General features: G+C 46.5%; 3 protein-coding genes across 4 annotated transcripts; 2 read left to right on the top strand and 1 right to left on the bottom strand.

Annotated features, from left to right (window-relative positions):
• The first annotated feature begins 671 nt into the window (after positions 1 to 671).
• On the top strand, positions 672 to 4,327 carry LOC120835428 (complement C1q subcomponent subunit C). Its single transcript, XM_078092700.1, has 7 exons — positions 672 to 1,001; positions 1,300 to 1,409; positions 1,485 to 1,547; positions 3,156 to 3,309; positions 3,392 to 3,532; positions 3,825 to 3,951; positions 4,049 to 4,327. Exons 2-7 carry the CDS (start codon positions 1,310 to 1,312, stop codon positions 4,181 to 4,183), a joined length of 720 nt encoding a protein of 239 aa, XP_077948826.1. The 5' UTR covers positions 672 to 1,001; positions 1,300 to 1,309; the 3' UTR covers positions 4,184 to 4,327.
• Positions 4,328 to 4,855: 528 nt separating this feature from the next.
• c1qb (complement component 1, q subcomponent, B chain) lies at positions 4,856 to 7,528 on the top strand. 2 transcript variants are annotated; one of them, XM_040204338.2, is made up of 6 exons: positions 4,856 to 5,215; positions 5,312 to 5,492; positions 6,020 to 6,179; positions 6,605 to 6,836; positions 6,957 to 7,071; positions 7,173 to 7,528. In XM_040204338.2, exons 2-6 carry the CDS (start codon positions 5,490 to 5,492, stop codon positions 7,380 to 7,382), a joined length of 720 nt encoding a protein of 239 aa, XP_040060272.2. In that variant the 5' UTR covers positions 4,856 to 5,215; positions 5,312 to 5,489; the 3' UTR covers positions 7,383 to 7,528. The 2 variants fall into 2 exon arrangements, with proteins under 2 accessions (XP_040060272.2, XP_077948825.1); XM_078092699.1 differs by having other exon boundaries at positions 5,996 to 6,179.
• A 3,938-nt stretch (positions 7,529 to 11,466) lies between these two features.
• LOC120835425 (14-3-3 protein beta/alpha-1) lies at positions 11,467 to 20,520 on the bottom strand. The gene is made up of 7 exons (XM_040204337.2): positions 20,267 to 20,520; positions 16,082 to 16,242; positions 14,705 to 14,845; positions 13,751 to 13,874; positions 12,879 to 13,042; positions 12,546 to 12,641; positions 11,467 to 12,390 (listed from the first exon to the last, which is right to left on the bottom strand). The coding sequence occupies exons 2-7, from the start codon at positions 16,232 to 16,234 to the stop codon at positions 12,334 to 12,336; spliced, it is 735 nt and encodes a 244-aa protein (XP_040060271.1). The 5' UTR covers positions 16,235 to 16,242; positions 20,267 to 20,520; the 3' UTR covers positions 11,467 to 12,333.
• Between the last annotated feature and the right edge of the window lie 4,785 nt (positions 20,521 to 25,305).

Genomic DNA, 25,305 nt, shown 5'->3' with positions numbered 1-25,305 from the left:
CTGGTGTTGTTGTTTTAATGTCGTCATAGTTTCACATTAGAGAAGTAAATACAGCAGTAAAAATACTCATAACTTTATTTATGAAATTTTTATTAAGCTCTATATCAAAATACACAAATTGACTTTATATCACTTGCCAGATTTCATTTTGAAACTACTGAAGTTACTTAAATTGGAAAAAATAAAATGGTGACTTTCTGTTTCGTGGCGCCGTGGCTGAAAGATGCCTGCAGGCTTTTGTTATACTTCCTCCGTCACGTGCAAAACATGTGAAATAATTTTGTGGAATATCTACAAATTAGTGCTTCGTTAGTGAGATCCGTACAGAAGTGAATATTTTCAAAAATCTGACCGATGAACAAACGAAATTGACCTAAAAAGTAAACTGAATCAATAAAGTGGTTGATTTCTCTCTCAGCCGACGCGGATCAACGACCTCTCGAAACACAAACAGACAAACACACCCGAATACTCAACATCCAGCTGTGAAAGGACGTTTAACAAAGCTGGGCTAGCAGTTTCCCCCTGCTTCCATGGTTTGTGCTAAGCTAGGCTAACAGGAACCAGGTCCCTTTTCAATCATAAACATTACAGATGTCCTTAGAAGAGAAAAGAAAAAAGGTCTCCGTTAATTTATACATTGACTCATACAAAAGTTCCATGTGACTCAGAAGGTTAAAGAAGTGAAACATTTTCTTTCTTTTCGCACACTTCTTCTTTTCGGGAAATGTTTGCCGCTGTTGACCTCTTGTTTTCTGTGTGTGTGTGTGTGTGTGTGTGTGTGTGTGTGTGTGTGTGTGTAGAATCATCAGCTGAATTTCTCTCTCTTGGTCGTCCCTCCGGCTCTCAAGAACTTCCTAAAAATTGCAGGAGCTTTGAGAATAATTTCTGGCGTAGATTTGTTCTGCTGAATATTTGGATTTTATCGTCGGCTTTCTCCTCCGGCGGCTCAGAGACTTCACGCCAGTTCCCTCAGGAATCAGAGAGCTCTGGTGTGTCAGGTGAGTTATATATATTTAATCTTTTGATAATCTTATAGTTGATACGTTTGAAGCCATTGACAGTCATTTGTGAAAAGGAATCTGGTGACCTTCTGATTAATCTTTATTTAAGATAATCTCAGTAAGACAAAACCTGGAAACTATTTAGATTTTCATGTTATATTTTTATGTTCAATCCTTCCGTACGTGTCTTCTCTCTCTTTCTTTCAGCTCCTCGTCTCATTCTTTTACTTTCTTCCAATCTCGTCTTGTCTCCTTCCTGGATGCTGCTCACTTCTTGCACCTCTCCTCCCGTCAGGTTCGTCACAATGCTCGCTCGTTGTTTCCTCGTCGTCCTGCTGTCGTGGGCCACGCCCCTGCTGGTCGCCATGGAGACCTGCCAGGCATCAGGGAGGCACGGTATTCCAGGTGAGTATACGCGCCCATGTCTGTGTCCGCGTACCGTCCTCGATGTCTTTCCTTCACCTGTCTCTCCGTCCTCAGGTATTCCCGGGCTGCCCGGCAGAGACGGTCGTGATGGAGACAAAGGAGACAAAGGAGAGGCAGGTAACCAGAACGTTTGGTTTATGCATTTGTTCGAGCAGTGCTTCTCAAATGGGGCACATGAAGGCACTTAGCGGGTGCAAAGAATAAAAACATATGTTTCAAATTAGCATCCATTCAAAAATCTATTAAAATCTATTTGTATTAGTTTCCTAGTATAATGTATATAGTCAGTAGGCGCTTTCATTTCCTTTACCTGAAAACCTGGATGGTTTGACCCGTCATTACCCGTCATCACCCGTCATCACCCGTCATCACCCGTCATCACCCGTCATTACCCGTCATCACCCGTCATCACCCCTCATCACCCGTCATCACCCGTCATCACCCGTCATTACCCGTCATCACCCGTCATCACCCCTCATCACCCGTCATCACCCGTCATCACCCGTCATCACCCCTCATCACCCGTCATTACCCGTCATCACCCCTCATCACCCGTCATCACCCCTCATCACCTGTCATCACCCCTCATCACCCGTCATCACCCGTCATTACCCGTCATCACCCGTCATCACCCGTCATTACCCGTCATCACCCCTCATCACCCGTCATCACCCGTCATCACCCGTCATCACCCGTCATTACCCGTCATCACCCGTCATTACCCGTCATCACCCGTCATCACCCGTCATTACCCGTCATCACCCCTCATCACCTGTCATTACCTGTCATTACCTGTCATCACCCGTCATCACCCGTCATCACCCGTCATCACCCGTCATTACCCGCTATCACCCGTCATTACCCGTCATTACCTGTCATCACCCGTCATCACCCGTCATTACCCGTCATCACCCCTCATCACCTGTCATTACCTGTCATTACCTGTCATCACCCGTCATCACCCGTCATCACCCGTCATTACCCGTCATCACCCGTCATCACCTGTCATCACCCGTCATCACCCCTCATCACCCGTCATCACCCCTCATCACCTGTCATCACCCGTCATCACCCGTCATCACCCGTCATCACCCGTCATTACCCGTCATCACCTGTCATCACCCGTCATCACCCGTCATCACCCGTCATCACCCGTCATTACCCGTCATCACCCGTCATTACCCGTCATCACCTGTCATCACCCGTCATTACCCGTCATCACCCCTCATCACCTGTCATTACCTGTCATTACCTGTCATCACCCGTCATCACCCGTCATCACCCGTCATTACCCGTCATCACCCGTCATTACCCGTCATTACCTGTCATCACCCGTCATCACCCGTCATTACCCGTCATTACCTGTCATCACCCGTCATCACCCGTCATCACCCGTCATTACCCGTCATCACCCGTCATCACCTGTCATCACCCGTTATTACCTGTCACCACCCGTCATCACCCGTCATCACCCGTCATCACCCGTTATTACCTGTCATCACCCGTCATCACCCGTCATCACCCGTCATTACCCGTCATCACCCCTCATCACCTGTCATTACCTGTCATCACCCGTCATTACCCGTCATTACCTGTCATCACCCGTCATGACCTGTCATCACCCGTCATCACCTGTCAGCCGTGGCTGATACCAAACATGGAGGCCGAGACGACGGCGTGAGTTTAACCTGTGGGACGTTCTTCAGCATGTCGTTCCCTCCACAGGAGCAGTTCTGCACGGCGGCCTCGTCCCTCAAAAGGGGGAGACGGGGGAGACGGGGCCGGCGGGGTTTCCCGGCAAACGAGGGCAGAGCGGAGAACCGGGGGAACCCGGGAACCCGGGGGTCGGGGGCCGTCCGGGGGAACCGGGAGAACCAGGGTACGTGGACCCAAAGCGTTCAGCGTCTTTAATGTGAGCTGATACCATTTGATTGGGTGTTTTTGGCGTCGGCGGCGTGCAGGATCGTTGGAGTCCAGCATCAGGCGGCCTTCAGCGTGGCCCGAGGAACCAACGAATACCCGGACAAAAGCAGCATCATTCGCTTCACCAAAGTCATCACCAACATCAACGACGACTACAACACAGAAACAGGCCGCTTCTTGTGAGAAAACCTCCTTTCTTAATTTGTGTGATCGTTTGTTACCTTGGACTGAACGTTACACGCACCAAGCGCAGGATTATCACTGTAAGCATTGGTCTTCACTTCTTCTTCAGACCACAAAGCAGGGGGCCCTTTAGGGCGGGGCTACACGGTGATTGACAGGTCTCTAACAGACAGGCGGAAGGCGTCTCTACGTCACTTCTGTTTGTAAAGACTTAAACTGTGATGAAGCTGCACAACAGAAAACGTGGAAATGCCCTTTCAGCGACTGGCTGGGGTTTGTGTGTTTCAGGTGTCGGGTCCCTGGGACGTACTACTTTGTGTACCACGCGTCCCTGGAGGACCGGCTGTGTGTGCTGATGAAGCTCGACGGCGGGCTGCTGGCGTCGTTCTGCGATCATCGCCGCACGAGGAGACAGGTGAGTTATTTTGACATAGGAATTCAAAGTGGCAGCTCTTCACAAAAAGGTGTTCGCGACAGCGACTAAAATACTGTTAACTTTCGACGTATTGCAGGTGACCTCCGGCAGCCTGGCGGTCTACCTGTCTCGGGGTCAGGAGGTCTGGCTGGAGACCAAAGACTACAGAGGGATGAGGGGGAGACCTGAAGGTTACAGCATCTTCTCCGGCTTCCTGCTGCACGCGCACTGACGCCACAGCTTCTTCACTCACGTTCTAACAGCTTTACAGCAACAAGCGACATAACGTCTTCCCTTCCTTCCCACCGCGGGAGAAACCTTTTTTCATATGACCTTTATATCCAGGTAATGAAATAATAAAAACATGAAGACCTTTGTTCTTGTGCTGTATTTTTTTTCCACCTTACATATTGTTTTTAATTCAAAAAGGTTTCGATCTGAAGATGCAAACATGGTACGTGTGGACGCAGCTTGAATGATCGTAATTCAAACGTAGATGTAAGAAAATAATATTAATCATAAGAGTCAAAACTGTCCAATTGTAGCGATTATTTCTAAACGTAGTTCGTGTGGTGTAGTTCAAGGGATGATGACAGGATTTAAATAAAAACAAGGGTCTTCTTGGGAAGACATTTTACTGGATTTTCACGAAAACAGAACATCAAAAAAAAATAGCTGGACAAAATCTGAAAAGAAGTTCAGAGTAAATACAAAAGGAAAAACTGGCAAATTCCATTATTAAAAAAGGACATTAGCTCTTTAATGATTGACACCGTTGATGAAATTAAATATTTTGTGGAACAGATACAGTTTCACAAGAATAAACTGCCAGTAAAACAGAAACAACAAAGAGGAAGTTCAGAGGAAATTAGAACAAAATGTGTATCTGGAGAAAAGATTTTTCACATGTGAAGCATTCGACTTTGCTTCATCATCAGTTGTTACCAAGTTTCGCTTCCTCCTATGAGCTATTTGTTCGGTCGGATAAATGCAATGAAACAATCACAGATTTACAGGAAAGCGCCTCAAACAAACTGAGAGGAAACTCACATGAGAAAATAAATCTCCTCCGACGGAGACCGAGTCTTTGGGGACGTTTGGAATCATTTCTTCAGCGTAAAATTTGAAGCCGCAATGTTGCCATAAACTCCACGTGTCAAATTAACGTATTTTAGTGACAAGTGGAATATTTTTCCAAACCAAAGTAAAGGGTTTGTCTGAAAGTACAGTGTGATTTCAACATGTGACCTCGCGTCAGCATCAGGTCAGTGAATCGGTACCCGAAAATCATCACTACGAACATCGTCACAGCGCTCTGCAAGCCTTTCACTTCCCTGTCTTTGCTTGTGTTTCATTCCAGACTGAGCTGCAGCCGTGGATGAAGCGGCTCTTCATCTCAGCTCTTCATCTCAGCTCTTCATCTCAGCTCTTCATCACAGCTCTTCATCTCAGCTCTTCATCACAGCTCTTCATCACAGCTCTTCATCACAGCTCTTCATCGCAGCTCTTCGTCACAGCTCCTCATTGCAGCTCGTAGGATGGTGAGACTTTTATGTTCTACAAAACCAAAGAACAGGCAAAGAAATAAATATGTCGACCTAGAGGGGACCTCTTTGATTCAGCGTATGTGATATCAGAAATGGACGATCTTAAGAGCGAGTAAAGTTTAAGTTGTTGTCTGTGTAAGCCTTAAAATATCTCACAATTATTTTGTATCTGTATTTGAACATTGCATGTTATTTATTGTGTCTATATATCTATATTTATATACATGATTTGTGGATTATCAGTCAAAATATTTCATCCCTATTACAATGATTAGTGTATTTCTGTTGAATGAATCTGAATCAGCTGTATTAACAGGTACATGTACACATACAATATATTTAACGCTTGTTTTGCTCTTAAACTACTTAAACAGAAATAGAAGAACAGCTAAACAATCATTATTATTTCCATACCAGAACATATAGATAACAAAGAGGAACAACAGCAACATACATGTGTGAACCTCACACTCCGCGGTCCTCCCTTGGTGACACAGACAGGTGTGTGTGTGTTGAATCAGGCCCCCTGGTGGCGGAGCCGCAGCACTGCAGCGTTCCTGCTCCTGGTCCACATCGCCCCCGTCGTCTCACAGTCCTGCCTCGCGGGAGGGGTCCCGGGGATACCCGGCACCCACGGGCCCAACGGCAGCAACGGCCCCAAAGGACCACGCGGAGACCCGGGTGAGCGCGCAACAGGATCTCACCTACTTTGATTTGTTTGGATTTAAAGGGGCAGTGGGGCAGTGGGGTCTTACGCCATCTGGTGGGGTGGCTGCAGATTGCGACCAGCTGGACCCCCCCCTCATCCCCCCCCTCATCCCCCCCCCTCAGAGACTGTGGTAACGTGAGCTGCCGAGTCCAACAGCAAGTCTCCCCGTTACAGCGATATCAGTTCTTCAGGAGCGAGTCAGATTACAGTCGATAACCTTAACGGGGAAAATAGACATGGAATGTTTTTATTCTATGTTCTTTGTTTAATTTGTACTTTTACTTACTTATTATTTGCAGTAGTTTTTATGTATTGTAAAATAGCTTAAAACCCACTTGAACTTAATGAATCTCCCCCGTCAGTGGAGGTTCACACTAACGAGTAACCGTGTGAGCAGGCGAGGCCGCTCAGCCCTTCAGGGGCCACAAGGGGTCGCCGGGTCTGCGGGGCCCCCCGGGGCGGCCCGGGCTGAAGGGGGACGTGGGTCTCCCCGGGCCTCCCGGTACTCCGGGCCTGGCGGGGCAGAAGGGGAGTCCCTTCAACCCGTCCAACCAGCAGAAGTCCTTCTTCTCCTACAAACGGGTGATTTCACAAGCGCCGCAGCTCGACACCGACATCCACTTCGACAGGTCGGTGGACGCGGCCTCCTCCAGAAAACACCACCACTGGCGCCACGCCACCAAACACGTTGTTTTACGGCAGTTAGTTGGTTCCCCACTTTCCGATGCTTCGTGTGTTTGTGTCCTCAGCGACATTCTGGATCTGGGTGAGCGGTTCAGAGGAGAAGCGATGACCGAGGGGAAGTTCACCTGCGCCATCGCAGGGATCTACTTCTTCAGTTACCACCTGTCAGCAAAGAGCCGAGTGAGTCCGACCCACGAGAAACGTCACTTCAACACAAGGTGACCAGCTGAGCCGACTGGTGCAGTGACCCCTCCCTCTCCGTGCTCGTGCCTGTCACCCAGGTGTGTCTGAAGCTGATGAAGGGCGCCGACAGCAGCCTGACCACGTGCGACTCGTCCGAAGGCTTCCTGGTCACCTCCGGCTCGGCGGTCCTGGAGCTGCGCGCCGGGGAGACGGTCTCCCTGCAGACCACCAGGTACAACAGCATCGTGACCAGCCAGAGCAGCACCAGCCACACCTTCACCGGCTTCCTGGTGTCCCCCGCCGAGTAGAGGCACCGGCCGAAGACCGACGCGCCCTCTGATCCGCCCAGCTGCCGTCGGCGACGCCACAGACGTCTTTTACGTATTTACAGCAATTAAATCTGCAGAATTAATAATTAAAGATTGGCTGCTGCCATTTGCATGACCTGCTAAAAGTGTGTATTTTACAGGTAATACAAAGTACAAAGGACTCGTCCGTACATGGAGGGAATTTGCTCACCGTTACATCATCGATTGGCCATCTTGTTTTTATGCAACCAGAAGTGAGCGAAGCGTTAAAACTAAAAAGGGTTCCAGTTCTAACACAAAAACCCAAACGACCTCAAGGTAAGAACCTGCCGATTGCAGTAAACTCCGTCCTCAAAGCTGCTTCATGGACTAAGCGAATGCTGTGAGGAGTTTACACTCCAGTATTCGCTTAATAAATAATAAATATAATAACAATAAAAAGGTCACACTGTAATTATCAATTCATCTTTATAAAACTAGGCTGCTTGGCGGAGGAATAGTGTAGCGACTGATATGAAACATGTAGCGTTGTGCTGTGTAATGTGCTCCGGTGGCTCCATGTTTAAAGGTATCAGGTCACCTCTGTGAGTGACACCTGGCCAGATGTTGGTCATTCATCCGTCACGGTGGCTACGGGAAGCGGAGGCTCAGAATTCACTCACTAATCAGAAATATCACAATATAATAAGTTCAAAACGTTGAGTTGATGTCTGAAATGTAACTGTGGTTCAATCAAATCACACAAACACAAAAACGTTGTTTTTCGTTTCATTTTAAACATTAAACAATCTTTCCAAAAAGTCTTAATTTCGTAACAATCCCGAAATATGTAATAATATGTTGAGCGAGTTTCCCCATTTGGGACTTCATCATTTTCATAAATGATGATCATCCCGAGCGTCCGCAGGCGGGACCTCAGCCCGGCGCGTCGGCGCCCGCCGGGCGGCTGAAGACGCCGTTCCGGGCGTAGAAGGTGTTCTTCACCACCGAGGACTTGGGGCGGGACGGAGTCCTGTAGTCCAGAGTCCTGTAGTCCAGAGTCCTGTAGTCCAGAGTGTGGTCGCCTGGGGAGGAAACAGCTGACCGAGGGTGCAGGAACAGATATATGTTTTTAATCTGCACTTTAATGCGGAATTTAATGTTAATTTAACAAACAAACGCAGATAAAAACAGTTTTCTAGCATTTAGCTTCTTCCTCACAGAGCTGCTAGCGAGGCTGTAGACTCCTTTAGCTCTTTAATGAAAGTTAATAGTTGCAATTAAATCTAGAGGATTTCCATATAACAGCCTGCAGCACTGAAGTGCACTGAAGCAATTTAGTTAAGCTATCGTGTATTTTAAAATACAAATTTGAGCTGCTATTTTCTTTAAATCGCTTTATCCAGTAGATGATGATATTTGACTTTAATTTGTTTTCTTTAATAAAATGTTTTTGTGTCTAAATGCGGAATGAGACACTATGTCTGAGGCGATCTCCTAAACACTGAAAGGCCTCTTTGGTCACCAAGGTCAGATTGTTAATGTCTGACAACTTTATGGAAGAAACCCTGCAGAGAATTAGAAACCGTACATCGCTACACTGCTCTTATTCTCACTACCGAAACCAACGTTAAAAAAAAACAGGCTCCCGGTTCAGAGATACCGAGGCGACCCGTCACCCCCGCGATGCACTGCCGCAGGTTTTTGGGGGGCCTGAACTCACCGAGCCTCCAGCGTACTCCCAGGACGAGAGCTTCTCCTCCGGCCTCACGTGGAGGCTCCGCCCCTTCCCCTGCAGAGAACATACGGTTCACCTCCAGGTCAGGAGCAACAACAACCCACAAATGGATACCCAAGGACACACACACACAAACACACACACACACACACACACACCTCCCACCAAGAGGAATCCCTCACACACTAACCTCAGAACTAGGCCTTCGGTTTTAAGGCCTAAAGGCTTTGACTGTGGAGAAACAGCGCCCCCCTGTGGCCACGTGTGGTAATCGAGTGACATTTTGCGCCTTTTAATACCAAAGGGAATTCCCCACAATTCATTGCAACGCGATTAATGCGGTTAATCGCCATGGGGACGCGAGGAGGAACACAAAGAGGACGGCACGTGCGTGTTCAGTCCCTCATATTAAATGGAACAAACACACATGGAATCTAATGATATCCACGAATTTATCCATCAAATATTTATTTCAGTCATTGAAGCGGTTTTGACAGTTATTCTGTCCTCTGGCACGCAAATAATGCAAGATGGGTTTAAAAACCAGACGTCATCGAGAAGATCCGCCTGTTGTTCTGATTATTTGCATTAAACGTTTCCGTGGACTCACTTGATTTAATGTGCGAGTCTAGTGCTCAGCTTTAGCCATTTATCAGTCTGTGTGTATAATATACATCTATATATATACACACACATATGTATCCAAACTAAAATTTATTCAAGCTTATACTGTGTTTAGATTAATTCTACAGCTTGACCTTGATCCTCTAAGCCACCAGACTCCATCAAGGAAACCCGACTGGAACCTCAGAGCCGTCGGTCCTTTTACAAAACACACATTTAGGCGAAGTCGCCGGCCTCGACGGCCTAAGAGGTCGTGTGTTTTTTTTTTGTCGGAGTCTGGCGGCTTCAGAAGGATGATAAAGGCTTCGGTTTGACCACAAGGAGAAAAGATGCTACCAGACTAGTGGGGATAATAAACAGAACAGGGTTCATTCGGAACTGATAAAACCTTTATTTCACTTTAAATTGTCTTTTACATTTTTGTCCTGTTCATAACATGAAAGGTGAAAACTAGTCGAGTTTTTTAAAAGATACACACAAATCTAGTATTACTTCAATAACCAGGTGGGGGTGGGGAGGGGGGCGTCAAAGGGGTTCTTTTTCTGTAGTCATTTTTAATTTTGTTAAGCTAAAATCTAAATTTCCACAACCACGTGCACGCTAAGCAATAAAACCGTCACAGAAGCAAACTTTTTTTGGGGTTATTTTTTTTTCTTTTTATTTTAAGCATAATACTGGTCAGTAAAAACAAAATTATTTGAGATACCAGATATACAGACAGGCTCGGTGCCACATTCACTACTGCATGGGATATATTTGATTTAATTTCCTTATAAAGCGTAGAATAACTTCCTTTTTTTTGTTCAGCTAACGAGTAAAAGAGCGGCAGGGGAGGGGGGGGATTTTTTATTTTATTTTTTAATCTTTTGAACTTGAGTGCAGGAAAACATTTGTCCCCAGCAAAAGAAACAAAACATTGACACATGACTTCTCTACACCTACAGTGGAATGTGGACGGTTGGGGACGAGCTTATTGTGACACTGAGGGGAAGAGGTGCTTTATTCCTCCTCTGGGACCAAAGTGGGGTCTACTTTTATTTTGACGCAAATTTTTTTTGAGTGTTCAAAAACGTACTTTTCTTTAGATTTGATCCCAAAAATAAGACCTAGAATTTTCTGGGGTCTAACTTGAGCAACGGATGACTGGTTGACTAGTTGCCGGGTAGATTCCTTCCACGCACGTACCTGCTGTGGACTCCAACTGATTCCTCGTTTACTCAGGTTACTGTGGTTGTTTAAAGACGTAAACATTTGAAAGGAGTTAAAACCTTAAATGTGTAAAATACACAATAGATGATTTGTTCTGCCTCTTAGGTAGAAATTGAGGCTCCAACTCCATTTTAGTTTGAAGGGCAGTTCGCTGAACTCAGTCAGAAACTAGTGAAGGTGCCTAGGAAATGAGGAAGCAGGAAGTGTCCGTCCCCAAGGAGTCTAAACTTTAGGTGTAAGGAGGCAGGAACCAAATAAAATAGTTGCAGAACCGACTGAAACGACTTTGAGGTTATTTTTGAGATCACAGCTGTTGACTAACGACATCATCTTTCCCCAAAAGACAGATTTACAGTTTAGCTCAAAATTTTACAGTTCTCAAAAAAAATAAAAAAAACAGAACAGTTGATTTGTTAGACACAACGAAGGGGGGGGGGGGGGGGGTTACACTTGGGGACAGCAGGACAGAAGTTGCCTGGGGGAGGATCCCGGACGGCGGGCGGCTCCCCGTTCTACAAACATTAAGATGGAATGTGCTTTTTCAAACGGTTTTATTGGGTTTCCAGATTGCGCAGCGGTGTTTGCCAGCAGGTTAAAACGCTTTGTTGTAGAATTGTCAGTGTCACAATAAAGCCTTGTGGGACCCTTCTGTATAAACCTCAGCTCTAAACACCCCCCCCCCCATCCGGACGCAGCCGTTACACCATCACAACGAGGAGCAAGGTGGAGGAAGAACTAAGCAGCACAGGGTTCGTTGAAAATAAACGGACAGTTTAATAACCTTTTGTTGTTGTTTGTTTAAAGTGGAATAAAACCAGCCATTTGCCAGTACACTAAGAAAAAGCCAAAAGAGGGGGGAGGGACAACCAAGCGTTAACTCACTAGAGCAAAGAGGGGGGGCGACTATAAGAGCGTTAACTCAATAGAGCAAAGAGGGGGGGGGGACAAGATGGAGAGAGGAAGAAGTGGAGATTTAAAAAGAAACGGGAATTGTGGGCTTTAAAAAAGACATTTATTCAATTTGTTAATTTGGGATAAAACCCCTCCCTGCGTGTTAGAAGACGAGGCTGAGGTTCCGTTTAGCCTTGGAGTGCCGTGATAGAGGGGGAGGAAAAAGGAGGAGGAGAAGATTAGGGTGATGGAGAAGCTTCCATTTTCTCACTCCTCCGTTTATTTTTTGTATTTTTATCGATTGAACCATCTGTCTGGAGGTCGGGTGCTATTCATGCTGTTGGTTATACAGAAGGGAAGTTGGGGAGGACAGGCTTGAAAAAGTAGGACGAAAAAGAGGGGTGGGAGTGGGGGGGGGGGATGAACAGGGCTTTTTTTATGTGTACGAAGAGAAGGAAGAAAGGGGAGAGGAGGAGAGTGGGGTCATGGGTCAACAGTGAAGTGTGCGCTCTAGTTGTCTCCGTCTCCGGCCTCGCCCTCGTCGCCCTGGTTTTCTGATGTCCACAGCTGGAGAAAGACAGACAGATGTTGGTTATTTTAGATTAGGAAATTAAAATATATATATTTTTTAGGTATGATTAGTTGATATTAACAATAACAAGTACATCTCAATGCCAATTGACCCACTGAGGTGGAGGAACCCCCCCCGGGACAGTACTCACAGTGAGGTTGTCCCTTAATAGCTGCATGATCAGCGTGCTGTCTTTGTACGAGTCCTCGTTCAAGGTGTCGAGCTCGGCGATCGCCTCGTCGAAAGCCTGGTGGGGGGAGACGACCCAGGTCAGACCATACAGAAGGGGCGCGGCTTACCGTGATTGACAGGTCACTGCCATCACTACGTCATACAGAGAGCTGCAGCATTTTGAGCTTCTTTTAAGTGAATAGACCGATATCACATCAAAGGAAAAATATCATTGTAGGGTTCTAATATCTTCAGGGTAGTCGCATCATTTCAAAAGTAACGGATTCTCTCTTCGCTGCCAACCAAAACCAACCTGCTTGGCCAGAGTGCAGGCCTGCTCGGGCGAGTTGAGGATTTCGTAGAAGAAGACGGAGAAGTTGAGGGCGAGGCCCAGCCGGATGGGGTGCGTCGGCTGCATGTCCTTCTTGCTGATGTCGAAGGCATTCTGGTAGGCCTGCTGAGAGTTCTCCACCGTGTCTTTACCAAACAAACACACGGACAGGTATTACATGAAGGTAGCACCGCCAGCCGCCGCGTGAGGCTCACCGCCAGCCGCCGCGTGAGGCTCACCGCCAGCCGCCGCGTGAGGCTCACCGCCAGCCGCCGCGTGAGGCTCACCGCCAGCCGCCGCGTGAGGCTCACCGCCAGCCGCCGCGTGAGGCTAACCGCCAGCCGCCGCGTGAGGCTAACCGCCAGCCGCCGCGTGAGGCTAACCGCCAGCCGCCGCGTGAGGCTAACCGCCAGCCGCCGCGTGAGGCTAACCGCCAGCCGCCGCGTGAGGCTAACCGCCAGCCGCCGCGTGAGGCTAACCGCCAGCCGCCGCGTGAGGCTAACCGCCAGCCGCCGCGTGAGGCTAACCGCCAGCCGCCGCGTGAGGCTAACCGCCAGCCGCCGCGTGAGGCTAATGCCAGCCGCCGCGTGAGGCTAATCGCCAGCCGCCGCGTGAGGCTAATCGTTAGCAGCTATCCTGATTTTTAATGAGAATCAGCGTAATAAACTGTAGTAAAAGCTGCGCAGTAGACTGGATGCTTCTTCAGACGTTAATAAAGTTTTACTACGGCATCGGTGCAATATTTAGGTACGTTTCTGTTCATTAAGAAGAAAAAATTAACCCCCGAGCAATGGACATCTGTTTGATTACCCAGGTGCCCCGGCCCGAGTCAAGCGTCTGAGTAACGTGCTCACCCTTCTTTGCGTCCCCGGAGGCCACTTCCGACAGGTATCTGAAGTAGTCTCCTTTCATTTTGAGGTAGAACACCTTGCTCTCCGCCTGAGTTGCGTTGGCAATGAGGAATTTGTCGAGCAGATTCTGAAACACGAGACAACAGGAAGTGTTTAGACAAATCTACATACGGCAAAAGGAGAAGATAGAAGTTATGGATCCAAATGTCGAGCACTGGTGAGGTTAACAGACACGGATCCCAGCAACCAAGACCACAGAAAACCTGCACAGGCAGCGAGACGACTCAAATAATTCTCCGTCCTGCTGCTTTAAGGGCGGCGCGTCCCTCCCTCCGTCACCTCACTGCAGAGGTTTGACCTTGGAGATAATATTAGACGTCTGCTCAGGCGCCGGGAAGATGAACTACATTTGGAGTCTGGTTTGACCTTGAGGAATTCCTACGGTGACCTCTGGCGGGACCTGGCTGTGCGCGAGGTCTTTCTTCAGTCATGTTCAAGTGGATCGGAGCTGGTGACTGACGGAGGATTTAAAAAAAAAAAACAACTAAAGTACAGTACTTTAGTTTTTAAAGTTCTAGTCTAGTCCGTAGTTCAGTACGTCAGGAACGCTCCACTACTGATGGATGTGAAGTCACTCATCTCAAAAGAAACCGCAGACACAACGCAGAGTCATCGTCACATCAGCTGCGCCTCGATGCATCAGACTATGGATCCGGTTTCATCCTCTCAGCGCTTTCTCAATGTCACAAAGTAGATGCTAAGCCTCCTTTTCTGGGCAGCAAATACCGATAACGTCTACGAGCACTTAAGAGCCGCTCTGCTCCGTGTTGCTTTCCTCCTTCATCCCCTCAAGATCCACAATAACAATGTCAATGTCTTGTTCTGATATCATTCAATGTTTGATTTAAATGCTTTCATATTTATTCCCATCATTATGCAGTGACTGCCCCCCCGTACCAGCACATCCTTGCAGATGTCTTGGAGTTCAGTCTCGATCTTCATGCGGTACTCGCGGGCCATCTGCTGTTTCTTCTCGTTGCCCTCAGTCTTCTGCTCGATGCTGGAGATGACGCGCCAGGATGAGCGGCGGGCCCCCACCTGCCAGCATGAAAAAAAAACCTCCAATTAAAAGGAAGGACGGAATCTCTAAGCGCACACAGAACTGCAGACACACGGCTGGAATACAGATTCAGTGGAAATGATTTCCCCGCATACAAGGACAGCGTCATCGCTTCATTAAAGGCCCCTCTGATGGCACGCTGTCATTTCACTGCAGTACGCAATAGATGATGTCGCTCGGATCGAAACCAAATAAGCCCCAAAGCATCTGGATGATTCCACTTTCATCCAAACACTCAAGTCCTGAGAACAACTGCTGAGGTAAACGGCGCAGCAGCGCTGAAACAAACCTCAGGCTGCGCTTACATAATTTCTCCTTTTATAAATAGACGTCTTCATCCTACAGCGGTGCAGCTGGACTGCGCATATTACAGAAAGAAAGCTAAAGATCCACTTTGTAAGAGTGTGAATGCTATAAATAAACACCGATGTGTGGCTGTAATAAATAGACTACAACTGGCAACACGAGTATTTCTTATTATGAATAACGGTGAGAGGGAGGAGCTCTTTTTATATTTTATTATAAAAAAATTAATGGGATCTTGTTAAGTGGCTAACATGAGCACGTAGGACTGGAGGGTCACTGATCAACACATAAAACTACTGAGAATGTGTGAAATGTGTAAATATACATTCATACGTTTATGAAAATAACCACTTAGAATATAATAAAATGGTCCTTAATCTGTTGATTTCATACATTCGCCCCCCCCGGCTGCGTGTGGACGCAGCGCTTCTCCCCTAAACGTCTGTTGCCTGGAGACGATCCGCTTCCTTCTGTCACGTTGCATTTTGAAGGATTCGTTTCATCGGCCTCTTAAAGCGTATTACAGTATTTTATTTGTTCATTCGTGCTTGGATTACATTTTTGGTTGAATATTATCTTTAATGATGTTTGATGAAAGTGTAGCAAGCAGGTCTGAAGCGTCATACTTTCACCTCTTGTTCATCTTACATCAACTCTGCTGCCGTAATGACGGAAATGTCGCTGCTGTGCGACTGGAAAACATCGTTTTAGCTCTTTTAACTTTAACTTTTAATTTATGCTTCGTTTGAGTCCCGTCGGCGAGGAAACCAGCAGATTTATAAATCTATTTCAGAAAGCTCTGAATTGAACCAAATCCACAGCGGACTGGTTTCAGCGGCTTTGGGGTGAAAACAAACAAACAAACAAACAAACAGGGCAGAAGGTGAGAGCCAGGCCGCGCTGCGTACCACGTTCTTGTAGGCGACGGAGAGCAGGTTGCGCTCCTCGTTGCTGAGCTCCAGGCCCTGCTCCGTCACCGCCTTCATGGCAGCCGCCATGTCGTCGTAGCGCTCGGCCTGCTCAGCCAGCTTGGCTTTCTGCACCAGGTCGTTCTTATCCATTTTTTAGGCTGTGAGGGGGAAAGAGGGCAGAGTTAGTGTCTCCGTTTACCAGCTGGAACGAGCAAGAAAAATCTAAGTGGCGATTAGAACGATACGAAGACGAGTGCGAGGGATGCGGCCCGGCGAGCACACGTCTGACGGGGATTGGAGAGAAAACACGACACTAGTGCAAAATAACCGAGAGCACGCCTCCATATTCAGTATATCATATATTCCATATCTTAAAACAGCAGTTGGGGAAAAGCCAATTACTCAGCAGTCACTGGTCATAATATCAGAAACCATCCAGAAGCATGAAACAAAATCAGATGCTGATCTAGTTATTGGAGCTACAGAGAAGCGCATTTCACACATTAACCAGTTAGTTAACCGTTAATTTAACCAAAGCCGACATTTTACAAGCGGAGACCTCAGGGCGCCTCGTAAAATGTCACAAGGCCTTTCTGTCCCGGACCCCCCCCCCAGTTGTTGCGTCCCTGAAGGGTTGCCTGTAGCGGGATGAATCCGGGGGTCTAAGTAGGCCACAGCCTCCATCTCCCACCAACTCCAACGAGTCCACTGACAATGCGTTCGAGCTCCGTTTTTGTTGGGAATCTGTATTGCGGGAAAGAACGTCTTCAGGGGCCGCTCATGTTAAATTGACACTGATAGTGAAATAAAATGAGTTATTGATAGCAAATCAAATTCTTGGGAGTGAATTCCAAAAAGACTAAAATAGCCCAGGTTGGATTTCTGTTGTAGAATAAATGATTGCTGAGAACTGCAAAAAAAGAAAAGTCATCATTTGGGTCCCCACAGAAGCAGCTTTGGCCCAACCGGATCTTTTAAGGTCTTACAAAAAAAGTGAACAGCAAGTTAAGTCCTGCCATAAATTCTCAACTCCAAGTCTTGGAAATCTTTTATTGCATTTGTGCCCTGGACTTCACCCCCCGGGGGTGATATGCCAACACGCTTCATCACGACCTGCCAAAAGATACGCTTTCAGTTCACTTGCTACCTGTTCTGGCGTTTGCTGCCTTCAATTCAAAAGATGCTTTATATAAACGTTATACAAACATCGTGCATCGCTTGCTGTGCTGCTGACTTATGAAGCACAGGACAGTGTCTTATCAAAGCTCTGTTGGTGGCTCTACTTTTCCAGTCTGGTCATTGGAGACTTTTTTTATGATTTTCTGCATTTCAAACTATTTTGGGGGAATTTTGTTTGTTATGCACAACAACTGCACATCATGAAGTCCTCTTAACCGCCACTAGGTGGCACCGGGTCAGCCATGTTCTCCTGACATCCAAAAGAGCTTCGATTCGATATTTTATTCAAGTCAGCAGATAAGTGTGCATCTTTTTGTCTTCATTGTGTTAAAGTAATCCTCAGTCAATAATTGACCAGCTGTTGCTTGTGAACGACTGATTATCATTAAATTGATCAGACGAAAAGGAAATGACCCTAAATGTCACAGAAACATTAGGGTTTGACATACTCTTGTACCCTTTAATATCTCTGGTCAACACATTGATATTTACGACAGCGGGACCGGAGACATTCCACTCAACTGAAGAGGAAAACAAAGAATATCTCGTCATTAACGGTTTGATCCGGCTTCCTGTGGCTCTTTAGGCTCTGAAGGCCCATTATTGGTCACTCAGCGCACCGATGGCACGGCTCCAGTGAAGAACCGCAAAATCAATTATCTGACTAGTTTTCAGTTACATTCTTTCACCTAAAAACTAGACATGCTTAAGCAGTAGCGTATTGGGTCACAATACATTTAAATACCCATTTATTCCAATATTAGAACACTGATTAGAAAGAAACCTGAATTTTCACCAGTGTTCGTTTTGCATTCTGTTTCAAGTCTTGATCTGAAAGTGGAAAAGGGATTTTAGCAGGAAATTTGATTACATCAATTTAAAGAAAATAAAACCACACCCAAATGATTATAAGATAAAGCAACCGCCAACAGTTTGATTATAAATTGAACTACCCAAACCAATTATAACAATTATAAAAATGATGGCGTTTACTCATGTAAAATAAACCGTTTAAAGAGAGAAATAACCGTAATGTCATTTTTAACCAACGGTCAAACGATTGGAAGAAAACGCACCACCCTTTTGCCTTTGATTTGCTTATTTACATGACAAATGATAAACCAACAAGTCCTACTGGTGACAGCGCGTTAGTCACCTGAGAGGTGAAAGGTCATCCTGTCAGCAGGAACTTTCGTTTGGAAATGACTTTAGGAACGTGAGGAGAAGGTGTGTCGGTGCTTTTGCCAACATATTTACTTGACAAAAGGTTACTACATACTTTAGACTGTATAATTAGACAACCCAACACACGGAGAAACCTTTATAATAAATCATTATGAAAGGGTGACTGAGGTTGGATTTCCTTTAATTAAATAACGCTCAGCTCGTGTTTGTCTAAAGGACCTCTTCGTGTTTTAGGTGTTGGGATTAATTCCTATTAAAGTTCTGATTTGTTCCATTGACCCGCTGTTACCGCGTTCAATGATGTAACGTTCATCGCCGGGGTGTTTCCTTCAAAAAGACCACTGGCGGCGGCGACTACACGAGCAGAGAGGAGGGTGTGAGCACGGGGGGAAGGAAGCGGGTGTCCGGGCGGCATGTGGCGTTCACACGGTGCCGTCATTACCACAAACCGGGCTGTGCCCTCCGAAGCTAATCTGCCTCACTTTAGCATCCTCGAGTTAGCATTTGAGCTAAACGACGCTCAGTGCGGTTAACAAGCAGCACAAAATAAATCTCAATTAAGCGCCGCAGTGAAACCGCACGACGGTTAAAAAAAACGCTCCCCCCACCTCACCCACCCCCCAATCTCACCCACCCCCCAATACTACAATCATCTGGCACGTTTCCCACATTAGCACCGCCGTCCATCCTGCCGTCAGCTAGCCGACTACTAGAGGTTAACAAGCGTATGCGCACCGAGAGGAAAAAATGGGGTACACCATCTTCAACAGAGCCGAGATAAAACGACCCCCCCACACCCTAAAAAAAAAAAAAAGCCAGCGAACGTCTTGTCAAAGCAGGATTAGAAACAGCCCGCTAGGCCGAGTGTGTTCGGGTAGTATCGGTTAGTCGGCCGGCCATCAACTACGCCCTCCTTGTCGCATTCCCCTGCGGAATTTTAAGATGGAGAGATAGATTAGCGCTAGCTACCGTGCTAACAGGACGTCATTGCACGGCTGTTGGGCTTTAGCTAACCGTTAGCTTAGCCGCTAGCGGGAGCTGACCCAGTTCAATCCGCACGGCCGCACGTCATGTGCCGGGCGTCGAGTTAAAATATCTGGAGGGTTAAATACGACGTCGGCTCAGTTTATCCGCGGTCATCCGCCGGTTGTGCGACGTAGAAATTTATTTTGATTTAAATCGCATTTTCTGAGAGGAAACCCCCGGGAAATGGGGAGGGTGCGTTAGCCTCCGTGTCGTTTCACTACGCCATAACGGAGCTAAGCTACAGGCATCGTAATTAATTACAGTTAAAGGGAATAACGAGGCCAAGTTATGCCGCTAATCCGGGTGTTAACAGCCGCTTGGTACTGGCCTCACGCGTTCCACCGTGCCACATACTGGCTCTACGTTAGCATTGGATGCTCGAAAAAAAAAAAAAAGACCGCTTTCACGACGGCCGGGGCACGGCTGCGGCTAAGCTGTCAAAATGGCCAAACTTGGGTGCCGCTTGCTTCTCCCTCCCTACACGGTGGCGGCGCACCACGCGTGGTATCGACCGGAGCACAGGCCTTCCAAAAAAAAAGAAAAAAAACCAACGATCCAACGCACGTTATACAACACAATGGTACGAGCGACCTCTAGTCAGGTATTTTGTTACGGGTTATTTTTCGCGACTTGGTCTTGGCCTAAATCCTCGCACCCAGCCCCAAACCACAATAGGCACCTTCCGCCGCAGAGGCAGCGAATCGGGCCGTCGCTGGGGCGGCACTTACCGCCCAAAGTGTGCCCTCACCCCGTGTACAAGACAATCATCGAGCGTTATGGCGGTGAACTCACATTTTGAGCGTACAAGGAATCCCGATTTTAGTCTCTGAACGATGGGAGTTTATCAAGCCGTCCTCCGCTCGCTGCTCAGGGTATTCAGGGCAGTACCACTTCCGCCTGCTCTGACACTTCCGCTTCCTCTAAACCCCACCCCTCCCCCCGCCAGTATCCATGGCGACCGCGCCAGGGGGTTTCCTGAGCATCTTGCGAGGGGCTTTGACGTCAGAGAGGACCATGGCAACCGCTACGAGATGACGTGCGCCGGTCTCCGTGGCAACTGTCTCCACGAGGCGGCTGCCGTCGTTTCTGAGTTCCCCATCGAGTCAGCTGACGCAGCGCGGTGTGGCTTCGGCTACACTGATTTTCTGTTTATTCCATTTCTCATTATTACTTCCTGGTCTACAACCACCACCACATAAAACAACAACTAAGACGCAGTCGCTTTCATTCAAAATGTGTTTTCCACATGCTTGGCTCTGATTTAAATGGGAATTTTAATAATAAATAAACAGTGAATTTGTGAAACAGTGGATTTTTTTCATATCATTTTAGTACAGGCATTGAATAAACTACAATAGCATTTCAGTTTTACTGTTGAACAGCAGGTTTGTATTCTACAATCCCAAATTCTGACCCGTCCATCTGAATGTTGCAGAAGTATTGACCAATCAGACCATTCTTCTATTGGTGCAGCCTTGGTTTCCTGTTTCAAATGTTGTATGTTCAAGGATGCTTTTTCGCACCTGTTTTAAAGTTCTTCTCTCAAAGTGACCCTTCTTCTCCGACCTCAGCCACCAACGAGGCAATTCAACCAAGAACAGCCGCCATTCACTTGATATTTTCTCTTTGTCTTTCACTTTTGGTGAAAATAACACGTCTAATGCGTGGAAATTCTGCAATGTTTAAACTGGCCTGTTTGGCACCAACAATGTCACTAAAGTCCCTCAGATCACTTTTGACCCATTCTGATGCTTGTTGTGAACTTCAGCAGCTCAAAGTTAATTTATTTCCATTATGCAACACAGGGGTGCACAACAAACACTCATCTTCCCTCAATAATTTGGTCAGTAGTGTAATGAGTCAACACAGAAAACTAAAAAGATATTATAAGCATGTTGTAGGTAAAATGTCATAAATGGCCCCAAATCAACTGAGTGAGCGAACAAGACTTAGTGAATGTGAAGAGTTACACAAGACCAGACAGATAGTTATCAGTCACTCGATCAACAAATCAAACCAGAGCGTGACGTCAGAGGTGACTGATGGAGAGCAGAATGTGTAACTCATTGATTGCTGAAAAACTAGCAGTGCTCAGTGTGTGTGTGTGTGTGTGTGTGTGTGTGTGTGTGTGTGTGAGGGAGTATGGATTTGTGAATACAGTACGAGCCAGTGACAGTCTGCTCTCTCATCTCTACATTTATGTTTGTATGTGCTGCATGCAGTGATAACCGAACCGTGTTATAAATATCCGACATGCAAAAAAGAGGCATTAAAACCACAAAGAGATGCAATGAGACCACAGAACATGCAATGAGACTACATTACATGTAATAAGGCTAAAAAGACCAGCAATGAGAATACAAATGGATGCAATTAGACTACAAAACATGTAATGAGAAGATTAAAAGATGCAATGAAACCTCCTAGAGATGCAATGAGAATATAAAGAAATGCAATGAAGCTATTAGAACATTCAATACGACTACAAATAGCAAAAAGACCATAAGGAAACCCAAAAAACCTCAAGTGACTTAAAAAAAAGAAGCAAGGGAACTATGAACACCTAAAATGAAATTAATGAGACCAGAAACTGTCTCAAAGTGACAACAAAGAGATTCAAGACAACTACTAAAAGGAGAACCAAAATGACAACTACAATTACACAACTACAGACACAACATGAGTAAAAGGATTACAAAGATAGGAACACCCGTAGTGAGGAGCAGTCGATTTTCAATAATATTACTTTTTATTAACTGAATATGTCAATTTAGAAGGTGGCGAGTAGTAAAATATAGAACCTATAAAAAACCTATAAAGTAAAAAATTAGAATGATTTCAAAATACTCGAACCAATCTCAAGAAAAGTTTCTGCACTTCAGTGTAACGGCCGCTAGGGGGCGGTGACGTCACCCGGTAGCTTCACTCGGGCGCGCGCGGCTCCAGGAATTTATGGACATTCGTTTCTCGAATTCTTCTGTATATTCTGCATATTCATATCCTTGATTTGTTTTTAGTTATTTCCCTTAATGCCCCTTTTAGGCAAAAACAAAACTGATTGGTTGTACGTGTGTCTGTAACTAGAACTCTCATTCGATCCTACAGACAATTAAACATTAAAAGATATAAAAGGAAGATGAACCAAAAAAGGACAAAAAACTCTTATGAATAAATGGAATAAACAAATATAAAAAACACGTCAACCCCAAAAAAAGGCTTTTAATCATAAACTTTTCTTCTTCCAGTTTATTACCACACACCTTAAAAGTGACGTGTGCCTCACATGGTAAACCAACATTTAGATATTTCAAAACTATAAATGTGTTAATAAGATAAGACAGTTAAAATTTAATGAAATAAGGTATAAGCGGATTAAATAATCAAAACCAACAAATAAGACATCTTACTACTCGCCGTTGTGTGTAAATACTACCAGGAGGATAATTGTCACCTGAAAAAATAACTTAGAGAATAGAAAAAACACCTTTATCATAAGGAAAAGTAGTTATAATTCTCCCCCAGCTGAACCAGTTCACTGTGACCCAGAACTGGAATAAATTTAGATCGTCTTTGTCTTCCGCGGGACACGTTGAATCTTATAAATGCTCCACATCCATTTTGGGTAATGAAATGTTTCAATCAATACTCTAAAATAAGTTCTTCCTTTTCAAGTGCGTCGTTTTAATTGAACGTTTTGAGAGACTTGCAGCGTTGAATCCTGTCTGGGGGAAAGTTCCTCCCTCTCACCTCATAGAATTGAGATCATTTGACACGTCTTAATCTTGATTGGCCGGTACGACTTCACCTAGATTTGACTTTTGTTTCCTGCCCCCGGTTGTTGTTCCTCCAGAGGCGCCGGGTTCAGTTCTGATCAAATCAAAAGACCCGACGTGACGTAAATACTTCAATCATCTCGGACAAAACTTCTTTAGTGCAGCAGAGTTTCAGTGAATTTCAGGGATGACGTTGTTGTTTCCAGGGCAACTCGGCGGGATTTAGGGGCGGAGCCTCAGCCCAGTCAAACAACCACTACGGACGCAGTTCATCATGGCGTCTCCCCCCCCCCCCCACCATCCCCCCCCCCACGGCGGCTTGTGGGCCGCGGTCATGAACCCCGGTTCAGGGACTCTGCCGTCGCCATGTTGGAGCGGCCTGGCCGCGATGCACAGGTCCCCGCAGGCCTCGATCAACGCCGAAGGCCTCTTCGCTCCACGCGCCGCGCCGTCCACTAACGTGCAAAAAGACACCCGCAGAGAAGTGGAGGGAGTCACAGGTTTCCCAACGGCGGCTTCCGGGAGACGACAGGAAGCAGAACCAGAGGGACGAATAAGAGACGAAGACGTGAGGACGAGAGAATCCTTATTGAATGTGCACTTGAAGGACACGTTCTGCGAGTTTGGTCCGATTGGCTCGAGAAGCGTCTCCTGAGTCCCTGTTTCTGTCCACTGTGATACTTTTATTTTTTTGGAATGCAAAATAAACGTCTGTTTTCACAGAAATATTCAGTCTGTCTTTCAAAATAAAGGCCCGGCGTGGGTTGACTTGGATCAGGAAAGGATGAGGACCGAGGGCTGTACCGAGTCCCACAGAACCTCCCAGCATTCACAGCGAAGGTTACAAAAAGGAACGAGCTGTCATTCGTAGATATTATTTCTCTGTGGCTCATCCACATAGCGAGGGACTGATGCGTTGGACGTGTCCGACAAACGCAGATCTGTCTTTTGTTTCCTGAACCAAAAAAAACACCTTCCACGTCACTTCCAGCGAGGAGCCTCGACGAGCCGCCATCGAGGAGCGCGAGATACATCCTCCCTTGGAGCATGAACCCCGTTACCACAGTGTGCGTTTCTATCTACAGTGTGCGTTTCTATCCACGGTGTGCGTTTCTATCCACGGTGTGCGTTTCTATCCACGGTGTGCGTTTCTATCCACAGTGTGCGTTTCTATCCACAGTGTGCGTTTCTATCCACAGTGTGCGTTTCTATCCACAGTGTGCGTTTCTATCCACAGTGTGCGTTTCTATCTACAGTGTGCGTTTCTATCCACGGTGTGCGTTTCTATCCACAGTGTGCGTTTCTATCCACAGTGTGCGTTTCTATCTACAGTGCGCGTTTCTATCCACGGTGTGCGTTTCTATCTACAGTGTGCGTTTCTATCCACAGTGTGCGTTTCTATCCACAGTGTGCGTTTCTATCTACAGTGTGCGTTTCTATCTACAGTGTGCGTTTCTATCCACGGTGTGCGTTTCTATCCACAGTGTGCGTTTCTATCCACGGTGTGCGTTTCTATCCACGGTGTGCGTTTCTATCCACAGTGTGCGTTTCTATCTACGGTGTGCGTTTCTATCTACGGTGTGCGTTTCTATCCACAGTGTGCGTTTCTATCCACAGTGTGCGTTTCTATCTACAGTGTGCGTTTCTATCCACGGTGTGCGTTTCTATCCACAGTGTGCGTTTCTATCCACGGTGTGCGTTTCTATCCACAGTGTGCGTTTCTATCTACGGTGTGCGTTTCTATCTACGGTGTGCGTTTCTATCCACGGTGTGCGTTTCTATCCACGGTGTGCGTTTCTATCCACGGTGTGCGTTTCTATCCACGGTGTGCGTTTCTATCCACGGTGTGCGTTTCTATCCACGGTGTGCGTTTCTATCTACGGTGTGCGTTTCTATCTACGGTGTGCGTTTCTATCTACGGTGTGCGTTTCTATCTACGGTGTGCGTTTCTATCCACAGTGTGCGTTTCTATCTACGGTGTGCGTTTCTATCTACGGTGTGCGTTTCTATCCACGGTGTGCGTTTCTATCCACGGTGTGCGTTTCTATCCACGGTGTG

Source organism: Gasterosteus aculeatus, chromosome 17 (assembly GCF_964276395.1).
Source record: "Gasterosteus aculeatus chromosome 17, fGasAcu3.hap1.1, whole genome shotgun sequence".
In the NCBI taxonomy this organism is placed as follows: Eukaryota; Metazoa; Chordata; class Actinopteri; order Perciformes; family Gasterosteidae; genus Gasterosteus; species Gasterosteus aculeatus.
The sequence above is the reverse complement of the archived record's forward strand: the minus strand, read 5'-3'. Positions and strand labels throughout refer to the sequence as shown.

Bases quoted from the DNA above. Each gene is read 5' to 3' on its own strand.
- c1qb (XM_078092699.1), top strand. The intron at 6,180-6,604 runs GTGAGCGCGCAA...CCGTGTGAGCAG, and splicing joins AGGACCACGCGGAGACCCGG to GCGAGGCCGCTCAGCCCTTC. The intron at 7,072-7,172 runs GTGAGTCCGACC...CCTGTCACCCAG, and splicing joins ACCTGTCAGCAAAGAGCCGA to GTGTGTCTGAAGCTGATGAA.
- LOC120835428 (XM_078092700.1), top strand. From the start codon at position 1,310: ATGCTCGCTCGTTGTTTCCTCGTCGTCCTGCTGTCGTGGGCCACGCCC. The intron at 1,548-3,155 runs GTAACCAGAACG...TTCCCTCCACAG, and splicing joins AGGAGACAAAGGAGAGGCAG to GAGCAGTTCTGCACGGCGGC. The intron at 3,952-4,048 runs GTGAGTTATTTT...GACGTATTGCAG, and splicing joins ATCGCCGCACGAGGAGACAG to GTGACCTCCGGCAGCCTGGC.
- LOC120835425 (XM_040204337.2), bottom strand. From the start codon at position 16,234: ATGGATAAGAACGACCTGGTGCAGAAAGCCAAGCTGGCTGAGCAGGCC. The intron at 13,875-14,704 runs GTACGGGGGGGC...CTCGTGTTTCAG, and splicing joins ACATCTGCAAGGATGTGCTG to AATCTGCTCGACAAATTCCT. The intron at 12,391-12,545 runs GTGAGTACTGTC...GTCTTTCTCCAG, and splicing joins TATTAAGGGACAACCTCACT to CTGTGGACATCAGAAAACCA.